Genomic DNA, 21,086 nt, shown 5'->3' on the forward strand with positions numbered 1-21,086 from the left:
GAGGTATGCTCAATAACTGCTAGAAAAGATTGAAACATTTGTTGGACTTCTTATTTGACACTAAATCTACCTCATATGAACAAAATATAGGAACTGAATTGAATTTGAGTGGGTGAGGTGTTTTGGAGAAGGAAGAAATTTGATAGTTTTCCAAAGGGAATGGCATTCTTCATTCCCTCTCACTGTACAAATATACAACAAAAATAGTCCTCTGCTTCAAAAAACTTTCAGCTTAGTAATAAATTTTTTAAAAAATCCTTAGAAAGGGAGAAGAAAAATAAAGAAATGAAGTAGTTTTCCCTTAACAAAACCTACATGTAAGAGCTGTGCAACATTACTTCTTGAGCACGTGGACAAAATAAAGCTTCCATAATTCCATGAAAAGTAACATTGCCCCGCTGTTATGAGGCAAGAGCAATGATTCCTCCTGAACATCTCCTTTGCTTAACTGTTCAGTGTTACTGGGACTCTCACCAGGTCTGTCAGAGGAAGAACAATGTTCCAACGTTATGTGGAAATCTTATGTTGATACACATTTGTTAGTTGTAAATGTCTGAGTAAAGCAGTAGGCTTTCCTTTGCATATTTTGCATTGAGCTTTTCAAAGACTTGAAGAATTTGGTCTCGATTTGTTTATCTGGATTTTTAAAAAAATAATTTTATCAAGTTATGCAATTATTCCCATGGCCATTTGTGTTTATCAGTAGCATTCTAGGTAAATTCTGAACAAATTACACTAATCAGTAAAATGTCAAACAGCAAGTGCATAAAACATGAGAATTTGGAAAATATCACTAGTAGCATGCTTCTAAATTAAAATTTCCTTTGAGAATTGCTGATAAGTAATTGGATTTGCATTCATATGGTTTCTCAGAGTAGTCAACTTCCATAATCAGTTAGATCTTTCAATTCAACAATTAAAAAAACCCCAACAAACCAAACAGTTAATCTGAAAGGCAGCATCAGAAAGCAGCATATTCTACTAGTGTGTTGAATATGAATGAAGTTCATTTACAGAACCCAGGGTGCTATTTTTGTGGTACTTGAATAGCCACTTGTCAAGGAATACTAATTGTTTATTGAGAAGGTTCTTTCTCATCTCTTGATATATTGTACTTGCAGCACAAAGGTAGCCAGCTCATCTAAACTGTGTGAGGCAGCTTTTAAAATTTCATTTTGTGCTTGTGAGGTGCTGTGTAACTTTAGGGTCAGGATTTACAGCACAAGAGAAACTACTGGCAAGTCATAGACTGTACTAGCATTGAATAGCCTATACCAGCAGAGTGAATTTATCATTAATAAAGTTTATTATGGTAGGACTGACTTGGAAATAACTTGTTTACATTACAGAGTGCTGAATGACACTGGCTTAAGTGTTGATTTCTTTGTTGTTGTTACTGTCTTTGCAGTTGGTTTCTGTTAGATTGCCTTAGACATGTGTATTTAAGGAATGAATGACTCCTGCTAGAATTCTAAATTTTATTTTAAAAATATATTAATACTATAAATAGAATATTAATTAGTTCCTGTAACAATTTTATTTAAAAGTGAGAGATAATGAGAGCTTTCTTAGTTAAAACTTTGTAAAGCTACTCTACCTCTTTCTTTTACTCCTTCAGAAATAGAGGAAGTTTCACTTTAACAGACTAGCATATGCATGAAGCAACAGAATATATGCTTTGATAGTTTTGCAAGAGCTGTTGCCAGTTTCAGTGTGGTATTCATGTATTGTCTCATTTCCTTTCCCTCTGCTACAACTGTATCTCTTTGTAAAACACTGAATCTTAAACTGCCTATATAGTTTATATTTTCCCCTTAAAACATACAGAGTATTCTGCAATTGTTGTTGTTCATTTTAGGAGGGCAAAGAATGAAAAGGGGTGATGATGCTTCATTCATCTTGTTTAATTTAATCTTCCCCCTCTGGCTATTTAGCTATGCTTATTGTGAAATTTGAATATGGCTCACATTGCAGTATCAAATTATACAGAACCTTTTCCCAAATTGGCCATATAGTTGAGCTAGTAAAATGTTTACACTTTAAATGACAGTTAAGTTAATCTGTTATAGGTCATCATTTTCTGCAATAAATACATAAAATGTCTTAGTGCAGGTCTTTTAATGCCTTCCTTCTGCTGTATGAAATAGAGAGTTTTTAATTATATTCTTTACTTTTCTGACAGCAAGTTTTTAAAACTTAATGACTATGCCACATTGCATTTCCATGACTATGTAGTTCCCCTAGTAACATGTCAGAAGGGTTGAAGAACCCTTTGTTGAAGGGTTCTTAAAGCCCAAAGAAATTGTCATTTTTCTTTATTATTTTGTTGACTTGTTGGTATCCAGTTGGGAAGGACAGAATTATCCACGCTCAAGTCAGATGCAGTGTTTTTTTCTTGTTTTGCCATAATGAATGGCTGTGCTGGGTCAGCAAACAGCTGTAGCCATCTTGCATCTGATCTGGCTAAAAAGCTCTGGGCAAAGCAGATCCCAGTTTTGATTTGTAACTTAACTCCAAGGAACTGTGGGTTGACTGAGCCACTCTATTTAAAAAAAAAAAAAAAGGACAAAAAGACAAAAAAGAAGTGTACTAGATCTATACTTGTACATCAGTGGATGTTCACTAGTCTGCAAAGTGTGAGTAAACAAAATGACTTGGTGCTACATGAAGCCAAAAGACTCTGAGGTGTCTGTGTCTGTGTGGAAGGCTCCAGGGAGCTTTGGCTGCTCCAGATGTCTCCCTGGAAAAGGGGTTAGCAGGAGGAACGCTGGCTCTGAGCTTCAGTGAACTAAAGCTCCTTACAGATGTTCATGATTAGAAGCAAGAGTATAGCAAAAACTTCCCAGATGAAGGACTTGGAAGTTTTTAAAGTCCTATGTTCAGACAAATAATAAAATTATCAAAAGCAAATAATAAAATTCTCAACCTGGCAGTGGGATAATTTTCTGATAAAACCACAGTCTGTACACAGTTTCAACTCTGACTTGTTGTTTGTCTTAATTCTGGGGAACAGCTAAAGTTAGTAATTATGGTTTGATTAAAAATTATTTCTTGATAACATTGTTTCTTGGAAGCACTCCTAATTACATCATTTGGAGTAAAGGTGTGTTTATTATTGGAATAGAGTGACTTGTAAGCTGTAGTCACTAAAATAAATTGGTAAGCATTAAGCATTGTGTTGGTTGTTTTCCTAATGACACAACAACCAAATAAATAACTGTAGGATGTTTGTAATCCAAGACGAAGATCCACTGTGTTTCTGTCTTTCTGGGTGGTTTTAAGTTAGTTTGGGGCTGTCATTGCTGCTGGATAAAACAGAGAACCTCTGCCAGCAACTGTTAGTGTCCTCTGCAGGGAAAAGATACCAGCAAAGCAGCTTAGCACTGTGGGGATAAATCTCAATTTGTCACACCTCCCTCTTCTCAAATTTAGGATTACATTGATTTTAATGCAGTATTGTGTGTTTTAATGATGCTTTAGCAAGTAGGATGTACAGTTATAACTGAATTTAGGTAAAAAATACCACTCCTTTGCACATACACCTCTGATGGCACATAAAGCTTTAGTTACAAATGCTTTCCCAGTATTGTCAGCTGGTTTTCCCTGTTGCTTTTATGAAAGCCATCATGCAGCAAGAGAGGGGAAAATAAGATGTGATATTATAGAACACCATAGCTGTTTTTTTCTTGCAAGTATTTATCAATTTTTTCTTATTTTTTACTCTGTGTTTTAAATGTATTTGCTTAAATAAGAATTATGCTGAAATCTGATATCTTCTCCTGTTAAGTTTACTGTAAAGGATTTTTTCAGTTATTTTTCACATATTTGCCAGTTCAGCTCATTTACTTTTCAAAGATGAATATAAGTATTCCTTTTAATTTCAGTGGCACAAAGCATGTACAATCAGGATGGGAACTCTACTTAGCTAGTATGCAAAATACCACAGAATTAATGAGAATACTTAGTGGGAAACATGAGGTTAAACATGAAAATTATATTTCATACCACTCCCAAAAATAACTTGTGGAATCCTCAGAAACCAACTGTGGAGGAAGCAGAAGAACCACAGTAAGAACGAAGTACAAGGATAATGTTAAAAGAGTGAAGTTGTCATGGAAACAGCTCCCAAACGAGCGTAGCCACAAAGGCAGCACCAGACCACAGGATCATAAAGATGCTTCAGCAGTTGGGTTGAACCCTGGCCTCTACTTTTGTAAGAACAGCATTTGCTTGTAGGAAATAGAGGCACTTTTATCTGTATTCCTATTTCAGGGTTGTTTGGTTTGGGGTTGGTTGGTTAGGGGTTTTTTTTTGTTTGTTTTTTTGGGTTTTTTCCCCCAGCATTAAACAGAGAAACTGAATTTAATTACGTTATTTTTATGTAGAAGAAGCTGTATAGTAGGGTAGCTGTGATACATTGTGAAGGCTGGGGAAATGTTTGGTTGATCAGCTGTAGTTCAAGGGTGTATCATCTTCTTTGGGAGATACTTCCTTTCATTATGTTTTGAATAAATCTTCTGTATCCTTAATTTCAACAAGTTTCAGCAGGTATAACTGAAGTTAGCTGTTTTTTAATTCCTTGGGCCAAGCATAACTATAATTGAACAAAAAATTGAAATTATCTCCCTTTAAAAATTATATTAATACTGCATTTTCAAACATTGTGCAGTGGAGATTCTTGCAAAAAACAGCTTCTTTGAAATGACTGACTCATCTTAATTTCCAGAAATTTGTGGAGGTTGCTGTCTTCTTCATTGGCCAAACTTGTGGTTTATTGTTAAAATTGTGGTTTGATATTGCAGGAGTAGCTATTTGCTCTTGAATTCAAACTGATACTTTTAATTACATTTTTAACATTTAGTGTTAGAATTAATGCTTCCTTTTATCTAAGATAGACTTCTTTTCTAAAATTCACTGATGAAAAATACATTTCGATGTTTTTGGAAAGAAATTTGAACACTTGATACCGGTCAATCATGCAGGACTTTTTTAGTTTCAAAATTTACAGGACATTGTTAAATATGTTATAGGAAACTCAGACAAAACAAAAGTCCACTGTAGTTGTTTCAGCAGGCCACACTACTTACATTTTTATTTGATAGAGCTGCTAAAATTTAAAATGAGAGCAAATTTTTTTTCTTAATTCATATGTTCTAAGAAAGATTGAAATCTCTGCTTTGTGGTAGCTCAGAGAAACAGCTCCCGCCTTTGTGTAGTACAAGGCCAGCCCTTCAGTACTGATTACCCAGGCACTGTCAGAAAATTTTTGTGGAGCTAGATCTGACAATCCTGATTTTACACAAAAGTGGAGCTTTTCGTATGGGAAAAACATCTTTTGCTGAATAAGGATGTGTGTATTTTTCCTCTTTTGACAACTTTGATGATCAATGATTGTGGCTATATGGTTTTGTTGAGAAGAATGAGTCAGAAAGGAAAAGCTTCTTAATTGATTTGTTTTACTGCCTGCAAAACATGCAGTGGGGTTATGTAACATCTCACGAGAGATCATGCATCAGGAGGAAAGGTGATGAACAATTTTCTATCTCGTATCTCATCTTTGTTCTTGGCTGGCTGAACGAGAGGTGAAGGATGTACTTAACTTTTTTTCAGTTGTAAATATTGTTTAATTTTTAAAGCTGCATTGCAGAGGAGATGCACAGCTGGAAAGGAAGTGTTTGCTGGTGATCCGAAACTGAAACAGCTCCTCACAAGCAAGGCTGAAACTTCATATTGGTCATCAGAAGATGAAAGGCTGTGTTATCTCTGAGCTGTAATCCTATTACTCTGGAGCAGCAGCTCTGCTCTCCCTGCTGTCCAGGGCTGGGAATATGCAACTTCTTGGCCTAGTGCCTGGATAGTAAACTATCTTTTAATATTCTGCTGTCAGTCTCTTGACAAAGCTTCTGCCTCTAGAACTTACATTTAGTTATATGATCCTGTGCAAAAATCCAGCATTGTTAGGGAGGAGTCACTAATTTCACATTCCTGTATGGCCTGGTTTTGTGTGGAATGGTTGTTCTTGTTTCTTGAGACGTTTTCAGATTTCTGCAACGCTTTTGTGCATTAGATGTACATTGCCATTCCAGTGTAAGGGATGTAGGTTCAGACATATTCATTTGGAAGTTGTAATTTTAAGATGATTTATTCTATATAAGCCTGCAATCCATCTTTTTCAAAGTATTTAACTTAGAATTAAGTGTGTTTTTCTGTGCATTGACAGCCGACGAGACTGTGCCATCCCTTGCAAGAACCATGCTGTAATGTACAGCTGGTTATTTCCTTGTGATTCTCTCTCTTTAAGTTAAAATGTTTGCTGTAGTAACCTTCAATACATAATCCAAATAGGAGTTTTACTGAAAGGATTGCAATATTTGTGTGTTGTTAAACCTAATAGTTAATTATATCCACGTCATTGTGCATTAGTCACGTCTTGAGAGAATGAGTTATTTCAATTTGGTTTTCATCTATTATGTATGTATCTTTTGAAAAGATCAAATTTTGTTAATGAATCCTTCTACCCCTTTCTTCCTTGTCTGCACATAACCACTGAAAATGCCAGTTTGGATTTCTTAGCATAGGACTGAGGTTTAAGTCACTTAATCCTAGATGCAAAATCAAATGTATTTAAGCAGAGCATTTGGAATAAATTGAATTAGTAGATGAGAGCTAGAATACAGGAAAAAACTGCTGGGCTACAGCTACTCAGAAGTTCTGCCCTTTCAAAATATGTCCTGTAACATAAATGGCAGGTTGACTTCAGGTGTTGGTGTACCCAAATGCAGAATTTCCATGTGCAAATCAGGACTGATTCTACCCAATCATTTTTGCTCCGGCTCTGACCTTTGGAGAACGTTTTGTGGAAGAAGAAAGACTTCAGCCAAAGTTTAGAAAAAACAAACATGCCCACACGAAGTTGCAAGTGCTTTTTGTTCCTCCTAATCCAAAGAGTGTTTTTTTCCACTGTACAGTACAGTGATTCATGAATCTTGTGCATGAACAGTAAAATCCTTTTCTACACAGCTCAAAAGAGCACGTTACTTACAGTAAGCCAAATAGATGGGTATTTTTCATAGAGTGCTTTGTGTGGTGGAGATGACTAATGCCTTAGTCAAAAAGAACTTTAAAACATATAATTTTTTTCAGGTGTAACTTGATGTATACTTAAAATGTTTCATCAGTCCTCAGAAATAGCCAGTGGAAATATGCTAATTCTAAAGCTTTTTTCTTTTAAGAGCTGAAAAAAAAGTCTGGATCTAGACCTAAAAAATTTTACTATTTTGAGTCAGAACAAAGTCAAACATTTGTTTTGTTTATAATTGTTAAGATGCTCATAAAGATAATCACACTGTCTCTATAATAATTCATGGCTTGTAATGAGGTGTTTTAATAGAACTGCCACAAGGAGAAAATAATAGAAGCATACTCAAAGCAGATTTCTACTTACTTTAAGCAGAAGGATCTGGGAAAAATCAAAATACAAAGTGTTCTGTCAGTGGAAAAAAAAACAATATATGCTGTAAATGTAGCAAACTCCCCAGCATATAATCATTCACACTAACTTAGCAATGCCTTTCTTGCTCAAAGGTGAAACTGAATCTGGAAGCAGTAACATCTGTTACCTGATATAGATGGTTTTATTTAAACAAAATACATTTGCTATTATATAGTTTGTAAACAAATTTGTGTAAAAATTAATTTCAGCTTTATTTTTTTAAGTATCTGTTAGGGTGCAGTGAAGAGTGTGTGGCCATGCATGCTTCAAAAAAGTGCATTTACAGTTAAAAAATTTGAGATCTTTAGAAAGGTGTTTTAAAAACTTTTTCTGCACAAGTAAAGCTACCAAGTCAAATTATGTTGTGGTCAGACATCTGTTTCACTTTTTGTGTTTAATTTACAGTGCAGCTCTGGAATAGGAAGGTTGGTCTTTCATTCTTGCTACAAAGCATGAAACCAAAACAAATGTTGTTTGCGTTACTAAGCAGACCTTTTCCTTTTTATTATTAGAATGTGTGTTGGAAACCTTCTCAGTAGTTGGTTTTCAAATGATGTTATACAGATTACTTATCTTTGTTGTTAAACATGGGAGGACAAATATTGAGGTTGGGAAGATTTGGTTGTTTTTTGTTTTGGAAAGAATATTGAGATAAAAAGAAATGTAATGGAAAACCTTTACCCTCAACATGAGATGAATCAGCTGGGACTATGCTTTATAAGTATGTTTTGCTGTTGCTGCTGTTTTACTGAATGTTAATATAAATGTTTATCTTTAAATATTTTATTATCTTTTGCCACATTGAGAGAATTATTTATAGCTTTGCAAGTAATAATATTTAGATCTTCAGAATTATTCTTAAGAATTCTTACTTTCTGTCTAATACTAGCTTTTTTCTGATATTGGTATATAGTCATTAGGTGATAAAGTTCAGGTTTTGGGATTTTGCTGTGTCCTGTCCTGGGATCATCTCAAATAGGTTTGAGGCCATGCACAATCCACAGGATGAACCATCTTGTGATGCTTCACATCAGAGGCTGGAATTCCCCTTGCAGGTCCTTGTCTGTTGCTGCTTTAGTGAGAGCCTGTGTCCCTCCTTGCCATTTAATTTCACTTGAATGCCCAAAATTCAGTAGAGTAAATGTAGGACTTTGCTTCATGATTTTCACGTTCAGTGGGTGAAGTAGACTTCAGTCCTGAACTTGCTTTATTCAAAGGTAACCACTGGAAATATCACTACTTGACAAAATAGTGTTTATATGATGGCTTGAGAAAAATACACTTGTTTAAAACTTGCTGCAGCTTGGAATTGAGCATTCCTTCAAACATAACTTACAAGAGAATTATTAGAGATTGTATATATTTTTTGTGGTTAGGTTTCAGCAGTGTTCTTTTAATAAATAGTATTTCCTGTTTTCTGAAATGTTTTGCTATTTGAATAAGTCACCGGACTTGTCTGTAATTTCTTATGTTTGAAAAAAGCCAAAGAATATTTAAATGCAGAGCAGAAATGCCTTTTTGTTTGGTACCCAAAGTCTTGTTTTCCTTTGCTTGTTTTCCTGTTCTACACTCGTCCCTCTCACTGCAGCAGCAGCAGCAGGTCCCCGGTGTGTGGGTGAGGAGCAATGCAGGAGAGCGGGCAGCATTGGCAGTGCCCCATCTTCCATGGGTCCCACTTGGGGAGCCCTCCCAGGCTGCTGAGGCACAGGCAGTGAAATGCCCAGACAAACACAAACAAATGATGCCTCAGCAGCTCTTGAAGCTGGGAGCTTGCATACAGCCCCTGGCTGAAGAGGAGCTTCAGCTGCTTCCTGGGGGAGGATCTGGTTCTCTGCCTGGCTTTGGGAACAGCGGTGCTGCCACAACGTGGGGAGAGTCAGAAGGGCACAAACAGAGGGTAGAGCTCCTTGTACTCCTTGCCAATAGATGGTGTTTGAGGAGCAGCACAAAACTGCGTCTTAGTAAGGCACCAGTTATCCTGAGCTATTGATGATGGTTTGAAGAATGTGATGAGAATTAAGCATTTTTACATTCATTGTTTTTGGCCTTGAGAAAAGTTATTAAATCCTTGTACTAGATTTTATCTCTTCTTTATTATGCAGGGTTCTCTTTTTGTAGAGGAGGAAACTGGAGGCAGGAAATTGTACAAAAGTGTCAAGAGAAGAGAGGGTTGCTTTATTTCTGGGGGTTTTTTGCTGGTGCCAGTTTTCTCGTAAAATTAATGTATATGTTTGCTGTGACTCTTCTTTTACAGGCTCAGAACAAAGAAACAAAAGTTCTGGCTGCTGCAAAGGTGATAGATACTAAATCAGAAGAAGAACTTGAAGATTACATGGTGGAGATTGATATTTTAGCATCCTGTGATCATGCTAATATTGTCAAGCTCCTAGATGCTTTCTACTATGAAAACAATCTGTGGGTAGGTATTTTTCCTTTTCTAAGTGCTTTTTCTTATTTCAAAAGGTTATTGAAATTACACTTTTTTCTTTATCAAAATATTATTTGTCAAATTTTATCTGGATTGTCACTGTTGGGATAACTACTCAGTTTCAAAACTAATTTGTAAATTGTGAGTATGACTTAGGAAATTGTCACTGCAGAATCGTGCTACCCTGAGTCATTTGGTCAGGGATTTGAATTTAAAATGTGGAAATTAGCAGTTCACTTTGTGTATTGAGAGAGTTCTCAGCTGGTGCTTATTTGTAACAGCAGGGCTCAGATTTCAATTATATTAGCATGATTTTAAGTGAGATTCAGAATCCACACCTGAAAAATAAATAAAGTGCTGCAAAGGTCAGCCTGTGTATTACATACTTTAGATGCCAGTGAGTTTATTGGCACTCCCAGGAAGGACAGTTTACCAGGATGTGAACAATAATTAATTTACTTAAACCCTGGGTATTTGTACCTCGATGTGCAGAGTGCATATGTGGGACGTCCCTGTGTGCTTGATCCTGGGTGTTTGCTTGGATAGCTTTAGCTGTGACAAAACAGTTTGTACTTTCAGGTAATCCAATGCAATATTTATAGCTGCTTTTGGAATGGTACAAAGAATACATGGGTTGGGTTGTTTTGTTTTTTTTTTAAGAGCTTATACTTCAAAAAGATGCCTAAAACAAATAAAGATGATTTTCTGGGAGTCTTACAAATAATCTTTACCCTTTGAACAAATGGTGGAAGTGTAATACCATGTTTCCTGATGCACATTTGTTTTGCTAAGCTCAAAACTTGGTGATCTCAGTGCAGAGTAAATTATTATATAAAACAGTGGAATAGTGAAAAAATTTCTATGCATAAAGGTCAGCATGAAAGCAAGTAGGCATAGAGGCACAATATGAAACTGAGTGGGTAGGCTTCACTGGCAGAACAAAGATAGAAGTAAACACTTTGAAAATAAAATTGGAGCTACATAGTTACAGTGAAATGCAGGGGCTTATAAGCCACAAGGCTAATGATGTGGTAAATAAACAGAATTTAGTGAGGGCAAAACGAGAAGAATGAAAGTTGGACATTAAATACATGTTTGCTTTCCAAGGTTAGAAACACAATTTCTCTAGCAATGAGACCTTTGCCAGACCAAACTACAAATTTTAGAGAAATGAATTCTTTATGTACAATTTCCCACGCTTACCTACTTGGCACACAAGAAGCATGTAAATGGAATAATGTTTACAGGATTTACAATTATATTACATTATATAATATATTTGTTGGTACCATAGTTGTGGAGATTAATTGCAATAATAATTTGAAGTATATGTGACATAAATGGTGCATATATATGTTGTGGTACAAGGTGTACTTTGAGGTTTCCTCTTTTATCAGCAATTATATGCTGATTTTAAAATTACTCTACAGAAAAATAAAAAATAAGATACTATATCCAAGCATATTGACTATTGAGATTCTGACAAGAAATGCTTCTTAGCTGTCAGATAGAAGGTTATAATTTATAATATTTAAAGTTCAAATTAAAGAAAAAAAACCACATAAGGAAGTGTGGAATATTGGTCTTGGATGAGATTTCCTCTTTCTTGCTCTCCTCATTCTCTTTGTCTCTCCTCTTTCTGCTTTGTATATATTCTTTCTGTCCATCATAGCATAGTTTGTGCTCAGAAATAATTGCAGTATATTTTGTTTCAAAAGGAAACTCAGAACTGGGGATGGACTTGTTCTGGTGTTATTACATTCTGGGATAAAGGCCTTGAAGTATTATAGGCATGAATGAAAATAAAGGAAAATTAATGTAAACATCTAAATTTAGAAATTTGATGTAGCTTTTCAGAGCATTTTTTCTGTATTTTTGTCTTATCTGAAACAATATAGGAGATAGCATCAGCTACTGGAAAATCATTTAGCTCTTGGACTTTTCAGTCAGAGAGTTTATAGTATAGGAGTAGAGCTTAATAACCGAGAAATGAGTTTGCAGGGATTATGTAAATCACATTACAAGGAGCAGGTTTAAGCTGACTGTGTCATTATGTTTTATAAGTTTTATTATGCTATTTTATAGTTGGATTAAAACTTTTGTCTGAGGGTCTTGAGGCATTTTTCAAATAATTTTCTGAGCAGCACAGCCCTACTTTTAGCTGGGTAACAGTACCAGTATTTTGCAGGTTAGTAAAACAACTTGTAGAGGCCAAATAGCCTGAAACTCTGATCTCCCAATAATGCTCCCTTAATCAATGATTCAGTTCAGTGGAACTATTTAATTTCTAATTTCTGTATTTTTTTCATTTATTTATATACAGATCCTGATTGAATTTTGTGCAGGAGGAGCAGTAGATGCAGTAATGTTGGGTAAATAAGTTATTTCAACTAATAATAATAATAATAATAATCCTAATACCTTAAAGTGATAATATATACTGTAAGACTCATTTCATATGTGTATTGTTTTGATATGCAAATATATATGTAGAAGATCTGGTCTTTAGCATCTTTATGTACCACACAAAAGAACCAGTCTCTAAATGATGTAGTTTTTTCACAGTTCAGATAGGTAGGTATACATAATTCATAATGAGAAGGGGGTTGGGTTCAAGGAATAAAATCATTACTGGAAGGAGCAAATATTCTGAGACAGAATTTTTTTCTGACATGTGATGCTTAGAATCTGTCAGATTAATTAGTTTCTCCATATATTCCTATAGGGTTTGCTATGAACATGTAACGTAAAATGCAAAAATGTTGTGATTATTTCTGTCTCTCTCTTGTAGAGCTTGAAAGGCCCTTAACAGAGCCACAGATCAAAGTGGTGTGCAGGCAGACACTGGAAGCACTGAACTACTTGCATGAGAATAAGATCATCCACAGAGATCTAAAAGCTGGCAATATTCTTTTCACATTAGATGGAGACATTAAACTAGGTAAGCATGTTGCAAATAAAACTCTTTCCTGGAACTTGGCATGATCTTTTAATTGTATTTTCCTTTAGCTGCAGTTTGTCAGGGTTTACCTACTGAAATACCAATCTAACAATGAGAGGTTTTTCAGAAGCAAGTGGTTTGGTACTATCAAGGAAAAAAAGAAAACAAAAAAACTTGAGCAAATACCCTGACCATACTTGTCACATTTTTCATACTTCAACATCAGCACAAGAAGTTGTCATAGGTCTTACTGTTTCTTAGTAGAAAGATCCTGACTATACTTACCTTCACTGTGATAACATCAGAACTTCCCTTTGAAGTTGTTAGTTCGGAAAGGGAATGTTCTTCACAATCACCAAAAAGCAGTACCTTGTACTGTTGCCTCTTCCTTTGAGAGGGATGTAATAATCTCTTTCAATTACCCAGCTTAGTTTTTCCATTCCTTTTTCAGTTGTTCATCAGACTGAAATAAAGACAGAACAGTCTGGAATAAAATGCAGCTTACTATTGTTGATTTCTGGGGTTTTTTAAATCTCAGTTTAAGCAGTCATCCACATTTTTAGTCTGATGAGGATTCCTCCATGCAGAACTGACAAAGGGCTGCTGGTGGTGAATAGCATCCCTTCATTCAGCCAGGAAAGGGCAGGAATTATCTGGATCCACTTTGTTTCAGGGGAAAATGTGTCTAAGCTGTCAGCCTTTACAGTGGCTCTGCCCATGGCATAGTTCCATGACATCCCTGCCCACGCTCAAGTTTCAAAGCCTTCCCTCTGCATGGGATCAGTGTGATCAGTTGTATTTCCTTGGATGCACAGAGGGCAGAGGTAAGGAGAATCAGAATATTGCCACAGGGAACTGCGGCTCTAAATTTGCAGTCTTGATACAGACTTTCCTTTTAAATGTAAGCAAGATGTGTCCAAATTCAGGAATATATCTCCTGCCTAACTCATACTGATCACATCTCAGCAAGGTACTGTGCACCTTCTCTATGAGAAACTGAGAATATTTAAGAACCTGCTTTGCTGTATTGATCAGTTCAGTGTGATTGTGCTTTTCCTTGGATCCCTTCTGTACAAGATTATTCCTTGTATACAGAATCTTGCATCTGGCTTTCTTTTAGTCTGCAGAGTACGTGTAACTTCACTGGTGTAGCTTTTCTTTGGAGCTGAACATTTAGTGATGCACTTGGTCATAGGCTTGATGTGTGAATGTAATAGAGCCACTGTCTTTGTTTCTTGGCACTGCTGTAAAAGAAACCACGGATCATAGCAGGAGTCTCATGGTCAGAGTAATTTGTTTCAGTTCATCTCCTCACATGACCTGGCTCCTCCTCATACAGACTTGGAACTATTTTAAGATTTTGTCAAGCTTAGCTGGTACACAGCACCTTGCAGGCGGTCAAGATACTACTTAACAGTTCAGAGCACAGGAGATTTCTTCCACACGTGCATTTGGTGATGCGTTCAGGTTTGCTAATTAGGATTTCTAAAAAAAGACTCAATGTAATTATGAAAAATATACAGCATCCTTTGAAGGAGCATTTTACTCCTTATAAACTACTTGTATTTGGATTCTGTTGTACAAAGAAATGGGTAATTCCTTGTTTTACAGATGTATGAATGGCAAGTAAATTTCTTTTATTGCATTTTATTTTATATATATATATGAGTTTTATTATTTCAACACCTGTAGTCCCTCAAAATTTCAGTTTTATGCCTTTGAACCAATAGATTTTAGTCCTGATTTTTTTCACAGAGCAAAATTAGACTTCTCAAGTATTGAGCCCATCAAGTAATTTTGTACAGATTAAAGATGGAAACATATGGCTCTTTGTCCCATTGCTCTAATCTCTAGATCTTCATTAACAAAATTATGTCTAAGCATATAACACTTATTTAAATGTCATCTTTTTTTTAAAGTGAGATGCAGTGCTTTATAGATAAGTAATTGCAAAGAGGTAAAGTTTTTTTTGGTAGATATTCCATGAAAAGCACATATACAAGCTTCCAGGTATTTATTATAAAGTGAAAAATCACGTGGAAAGAAACCTGTAAGATGAAGGGGAAATGTAACTTTGTGAAAATTTGAGTCCTGAAACTGAAAATAGAATGAGTTATTGAATTTATTGAGATAGTTGATGCCATGTTTGATGAATACACACTTCATAGACTAAAAAAAATTAATTTCTGTTTAAAGGAATGTAATGCACTTTTTCCTGCAGTAAATACTTACTTTGCTTTTGTCCCATACAGCCCAACAGTAGCATTATGGTTTGGGTTTCTTTTTTAGAAATGTAGAATATGTTTTTTTCAAGATCTTTTATTATAGATGCTATAAAACCTTGGCACTTGACTATCAGAACACAAATATTTTTACCTCACTTTGAATTTTTAATACTGAAGAATGTTTGCTCTGGAATATACACCACTTTAAAAGACAATTGTAAAATAAAAAATATATAGTATGTTTTCCACCACCCTATTAATAGTGTTTTACTGTTTGCTTTAAGCGGATTTTGGAGTGTCAGCTAAAAACACCAGAACAATTCAAAGAAGAGACTCTTTTATTGGCACACCATATTGGTAAGTGCACTCTTTTGTTGACTTTTTTGTATGAACTAGTATCTTAATGTTAATTTTGATTTGATATTGCAAGCTTGATAGATACTGTGTAAATACACTGATGGTGGAATGTGCTTCTAGCAATGCTTCAGTGAATATCTGTGTTTAGAACTGTTTTCAGAACAGATCAAGAAGCTTTTTCTCATCTGGAACTTTGTTGCTGTCTTTGCAGGATGGCTCCAGAAGTAGTCATGTGTGAGACCTCTAAAGACAGACCGTACGATTACAAGGCTGATATCTGGTCTCTTGGCATCACTTTGATAGAAATGGCTCAAATAGAGCCACCTCATCACGAGCTCAATCCCATGCGAGTGCTGCTGAAAATCGCAAAATCTGATCCGCCAACACTGGCACAGCCTTCAAAGTGGTTTGTATTTCATTCACAGCTTCCCCACCCCAGTGTAAGGATTCCAAGTCATTTGTTTGCTAAATTTGATGAGCACAGTCCTGTTGGACTTTATGGTGTAGCTTTATGCATTAAGGCAGGTCCATACAATCCCAATATATGTTTGTACATGTGTGTATACATATATATGTCTTCTGATACAATTTGAACTTTTTTTTGGTCATAGTTCTGTATAGAAGCTTTTATACAGAAGTATTTTACAGGCTTTGCCTTAAAATGTATGTGAAATAGCTTCTTTACAAATGTAGTGACAAATCTGAAGGCCATCTAACAAAGATAGGGAGAAAGGAAATTAAAGCATTTTTATACTAAGAAAGTGTTTTTAAAAGCCATTATCTATTTGCTTTATTTAATATCTTCACATGATTCAGTTGGTGATATAGCAGATCAGGTGTATTAATAGTCCAGAGCAAAAAGTAAATTCTTCTGATAATGGACAAATGTTCTAAAGATTGTTTTGGTCTTGGCATTCCTGTATTCCCTTTGTGTTTTCCTGAATCAGTTGCAGGACTTGGAGTTCCAGTGTAGATTCATGTGAACCTAAAGAATATTTCAGTTTATATGCTAGTCTGATGTTAAGACAGAAGAATGACCACTGCCTGTTTGCTTGTTGTGTAGGTCATCAGATTTTAAAGATTTTCTGAAGAAATGTTTGGAAAAGAATGTAGATGCAAGGTGGAGTGCAACTCAACTTCTGCAGGTAGGAAGAGTTAATTGTTCAGAATTGTTGTTTAAAGGCAAGCATTTTTGGTTTTGTTTTTGTTTTTTTTTTTTTAAAGCAGAGAGTGCAAGCATTTTTGTTTTTTTTTTTTAAAGCAGAGAGGTGTTATAGTAACTATTTAAATATTTTCAAATATTTAAATAGTTACTATTTAATCTGTTTTCAAAATTGATCCTTAGTTGGTAAAATTTGATTAGATGATAGCAAGCACAGATCAAGTTATTAATTGAACATATTTTGCTGTAATATAACTAATTACTTTGTGTAAATAATTACACTTCGATACTTACAATGGATGACGGAGTTGTTGAGGTCTGTGGCCAGTTGCTGACAGGTGTTTTAAAAGCTTTAGTGCTCAGCCCTCTGTAATGCTGTCAGTGCAGAACAGCTGAACAGGAATAGATGTGACCAGGTACATTTGATTGTGTTTAACGTCAGCACCCATTTGCTTTATCCACAATCCATCTGGCATATGCTGAATAGATTTAAGTAGCAGGGCCAAGCAGAGAAGGAAGATTCAGACAGTAGGAGAGGAACAGGTACCTGCTTGTTCCTAAAGAAAAAGGTAGAATTCTAGTTCATGTTAGGAAAAGTTGTTGTAAAGAAAAAGCACATTTTTTTCTAGAAAGTATATTTTCTGGATAAAGCTTGTCAAGAAGTAATTTAACTGTGGTACTGAAATGAAACCTAATTCCAAGAAAAATAACCTTTTTAGAAATCTTTCTACTTCTATTCTTTGGATTGTGAAAAAGGTCAGTATAAATGAATAATTTGTGTTTTTAGCATGTTTGTTAGACTATTTATATAGTATATCTGAATACAAATTGATTTTAAGACTTCTGTTTTGATTTTAAGAATTTCCGTAGAAAAAACACATTGGAACAGTTATGTTAATTGTGAATCTTCAAATGTGAGGCAACCAAAGTAACACTTCTCTGAAGTTACATTTCTTTCAGATTATGATTTTCCCACTGTATACTATGAAGCCACCACTTAATATTGTGCTTTTTTTTTTTGTTTTCACAAGCATCCATTTGTTACTGTTACTTCAAATAAACCAATAAGAGAATTGATTGCAGAAGCTAAGGCAGAAGTTACAGAAGAAGTTGAAGATGGTAAAGATGAGGATGAAGAAGAAGAAACAGAAAATTCTCTGGTCAGTTTAAAATTTACTTTTGTTAATATGCTGTTGTAAATTTCCCACAGCGAATTCAGTTTCAGTTGTATTAGCCCAACTTTGACATCAAATCTTCTAGGAATAACTTCATAAACATACTCTAAACTTACTACAAAATAGGTAGCCAGCAATTTCAAAATTAGCGTGTTTGAACTCCTTTAAAAATACTAATAAATAATAGCTAATAAGGACTAACATCTTTAATTTTTACATGTATATGTGATATTTTAAAAATAGGATACTGATTTTTATGTAGATGGTTTTAAGACATAATGACTGGGTGAATGAGGAAATGTGTTTGTATTCCAAAACAAGTGTTTAAAGTGTTAAACTTTAAACAAAACAAGTGATTGAAGTGTTTAAAAGATTAAGAAAAGTATTTGACTACTATGCTGTAAACTAAGTTTGTGATTTTACAGTGTGACTATCAAAGAATAGGAAAAAAAACCACATATTTTGTAATGAATGTAGTTCCTTGAAGTGTTTAAAAGATTAAGTATTTGACTACTATGCTGTAAACTAAGTTTGTGATTTTACAGTGTGACTATCAAAGAATAGGAAAAAAAACCACATATTTTGTAATGAATGTAGTTCTAAAGATGCATTAAGAATCTTAGCATCTGAGTGTGGTTGCTCAGAGGGAGAACTGTGATGTCCAGGGAGGGGTGCAGGTTGCAGAGTGCCCAGGTGTGTGCTCCCTGTGCCTCCCAGAGCTGCAGTTCCTGCACTGCTGCAGGAGCCAAGTGCTCGAGCAGGAGCCTCCATTCCCCCCTCACCCACGTGCACGTTCCTCACGGCCCCTGGCCTTCTTACTGCCTTCCCAGTCCACCCCACGGGCTCCAAACGTGCATCCCCAGCAGCTCCCCTCCCGTGGATGAGCTGCTGTGCCCTCCATCCAGGAGGGCTGGAGTGAAGTCCGCCCTTGGACTCTGGCATGTATCTCACAAGCTGCATTGTAGGAAAGTGTGAGGTAGAGCCCTTCAAGTTATTTCCTTGGGGTAATTTTAAACACTCCTTGGAGATGAACACTAAACTTCTTGAACAATTGCACGAATAAATATCTTAAATGCAATTTGGACTTAAAAGGAATTGTTTTCTGTATGCTTGGGAAATCCTTAAGGTAGGAAATGCACATCAAACCTGTGCTTGCTGCAACAGCTAACCTAGGATGTTCCCTATGGCACATCAAAAGCCTGATCTGCAAATTACAGGGTTCTAGCAGTAGATACAGACAGACAGATATCATAATCACTTTGAAGAGTGAAAGGGCAATTGTGGTTAAAATGATGTTTTATTATTATATTCTTTTGGATGTCTCTATGGAATCTGATAACATTTATTCATATTCCGGCAGCGGCAGTTTCTGCAGTGAGGTAACTGTTTCTGTTCTAGTTCTACACTGCCACTTAATCAGATCTGCTGGAGGTTTTCACCATTTTAATGGGGTTTCAGCGTGATTAAAACCAGATGAAAAGTTTTCAGGCATTTTTAGCCAAGAACACAAAGTGAAGCAGAAGAAGGACTTAATACTGCATTTTGTCAGTGCTGTACTAACTAAAGCTACAGTTTCTTCCTTGCCCAGCTGGCACAAAGTAAAGTCTTTCAAATATAACAGTCCAGAGCCTGTTGAGGAGCTGAACTGATTAAAAAAAAAGGAATGTGAAAAGAAAAAGACCCTTGAAGAGTAGCTGATGACCATGATCCCTTTCCCTTGATCACAGTGAAACTTTCTGTTTGGAGCCAGTCTGTAGTTCATACGGTGGTTCTGTGATAGTCCAAGGGAAGGACTCTGAGGTTATCAAACTCATATAACTGCATGTGAATACAATATTGATCTCTGTTCACATATTCTTCCATAAAACTGTGCTTTGATGAAGTTACAAAATGACTGAATGCTTTTCTTGCTTTAATTTTTTAGCAGTTACCTGCAGAGAAACGTGCATCCTCTGACCTTAGTATTGCCAGCTCTGAAGAGGATAAACTTTCACAGAATGCTTCTGTCCTGGAATCTCTCTCTGAGAAAACAGAAAGTAATGCCATTGAGGACAAAACAACTGGAGATGAATCTGAAGACATTAAGTTTAGGAAAACAGCTGATAACATACACGATACTCCTGTTAGTGATGTAAAAGTGCAGAACGGTTCTTTGCCAGCTGGTGAAGATGAGCAAGGCAAAATGGTGCCAGCAGAAAAGAATACAGAAAGCCTGGAAAAAATGCATGAGGATACAGAACCCCAGAAAGAAGGTAAAGAACTTGATGTAGAAATAAAGAATGAACCCAACTTAGAAATAGAGAAAGAAAATTCCATGGCAGATGAACAGATAGAAGATGACAAACTGAAAGTATTACCTGTAACTGAAGATAGGGTAGAAACTGAAGAAGGCATTTCTAAGGAAACTGGTGAAAAAGAAGAGAAGAGAATGGATCTCTTGGACGGTGAGGAAGAAAAGGTCCCTGCAGAAAATAGAGATATAGAGCAAAAGGAAGATAAAGGTGAAGCTCAGAAAGAGGCAGTAATAGATACCACTGCAGAAACTCTGCCTAATGCTACAGTTGAAGTGTCTGATGAAGAAAAGGAACTGATAAAGCATGGAATTGACAACATTAAGGAGATAGGTGCTATTGCTGAAACATCCATCAGTGATGGGGATAAAATACCTGAGCTGGAGGATAAGCCAGTGGAAAGTCAGGCTAAGCAGGTCCATGAGATAATCAGCTCTGAAGAAACTCTATCAGAAAGCCAAGATACAGTGATCGAAGTAGACAAGAAACTGGCAGAAAGTGAAAATGAGGGTATCAGTGATATAAACAGCACAGAGGAAACAAAGATCAGAGACTCTGGGAAAGATATCGTAGACCAGAAGACATTACAGACTAAACCTGAGGATATTCCTGATAAACTGATGGATAAACTGACTGGTATGGACCAAAATTCAGGAGAGAGTGGACCTGAGAATATACAGGAAACCAATGTCCAGGTAGACAAAGAACCTCTGGCCGTTACCTCAGATGAAATCATGAAGAATAAACTTCACGACACTGTCAGTGAACAAGCTGATGAGTCTGAAGTCACTCCAGTCCCCAGTATTAGTATTAGCACTGAAGAAAATGAGAAAGTCAAAACAGATAATCAAGGCAATACTGAGACTTTACAGCAACTGGAATCGGAGAATTTGAAGGAAAATGATGCAGATTCAGGCACTGGCTCTACAGCTGATAACAGCAGCATTGATTTGAACTTGTCCATTTCTAGTTTCCTTAGTAAAAACAAAGAGACAGGATCAATATCTTTACAGGT

The 21,086-nt window shown here is 35.9% G+C and overlaps 1 protein-coding gene across 4 annotated transcripts in view; it reads left to right on the top strand.

Moving 5' to 3' along the window:
- Positions 1-21,086, top strand: part of SLK (STE20 like kinase) — a 49,321-nt gene that overhangs the window by 11,042 nt on the left and 17,193 nt on the right. For 2 of the 4 annotated variants that reach the window (XM_039709323.1, XM_039709325.1), the window contains exons 2-9: positions 9,747-9,911; positions 12,244-12,292; positions 12,712-12,861; positions 15,371-15,443; positions 15,655-15,849; positions 16,507-16,588; positions 17,637-17,765; positions 19,705-21,084. In XM_039709323.1, coding sequence (XP_039565257.1) covers positions 9,747-9,911; positions 12,244-12,292; positions 12,712-12,861; positions 15,371-15,443; positions 15,655-15,849; positions 16,507-16,588; positions 17,637-17,765; positions 19,705-21,084 — 2,223 coding nt within the window. Of the gene's footprint in view, positions 1-9,746; positions 9,912-12,243; positions 12,293-12,711; positions 12,862-15,370; positions 15,444-15,654; positions 15,850-16,506; positions 16,589-17,636; positions 17,766-19,704; positions 21,085-21,086 lie in introns of those variants that run through there. The other 2 variants (XM_039709324.1, XM_039709326.1) reach the window with 2 other exon arrangements.

This window comes from Passer montanus, unplaced genomic scaffold, assembly GCF_014805655.1.
Source record: "Passer montanus isolate IOZ18808 unplaced genomic scaffold, ASM1480565v1 scaffold21, whole genome shotgun sequence".
NCBI lineage: Eukaryota > Metazoa > Chordata > Aves > Passeriformes > Passeridae > Passer > Passer montanus.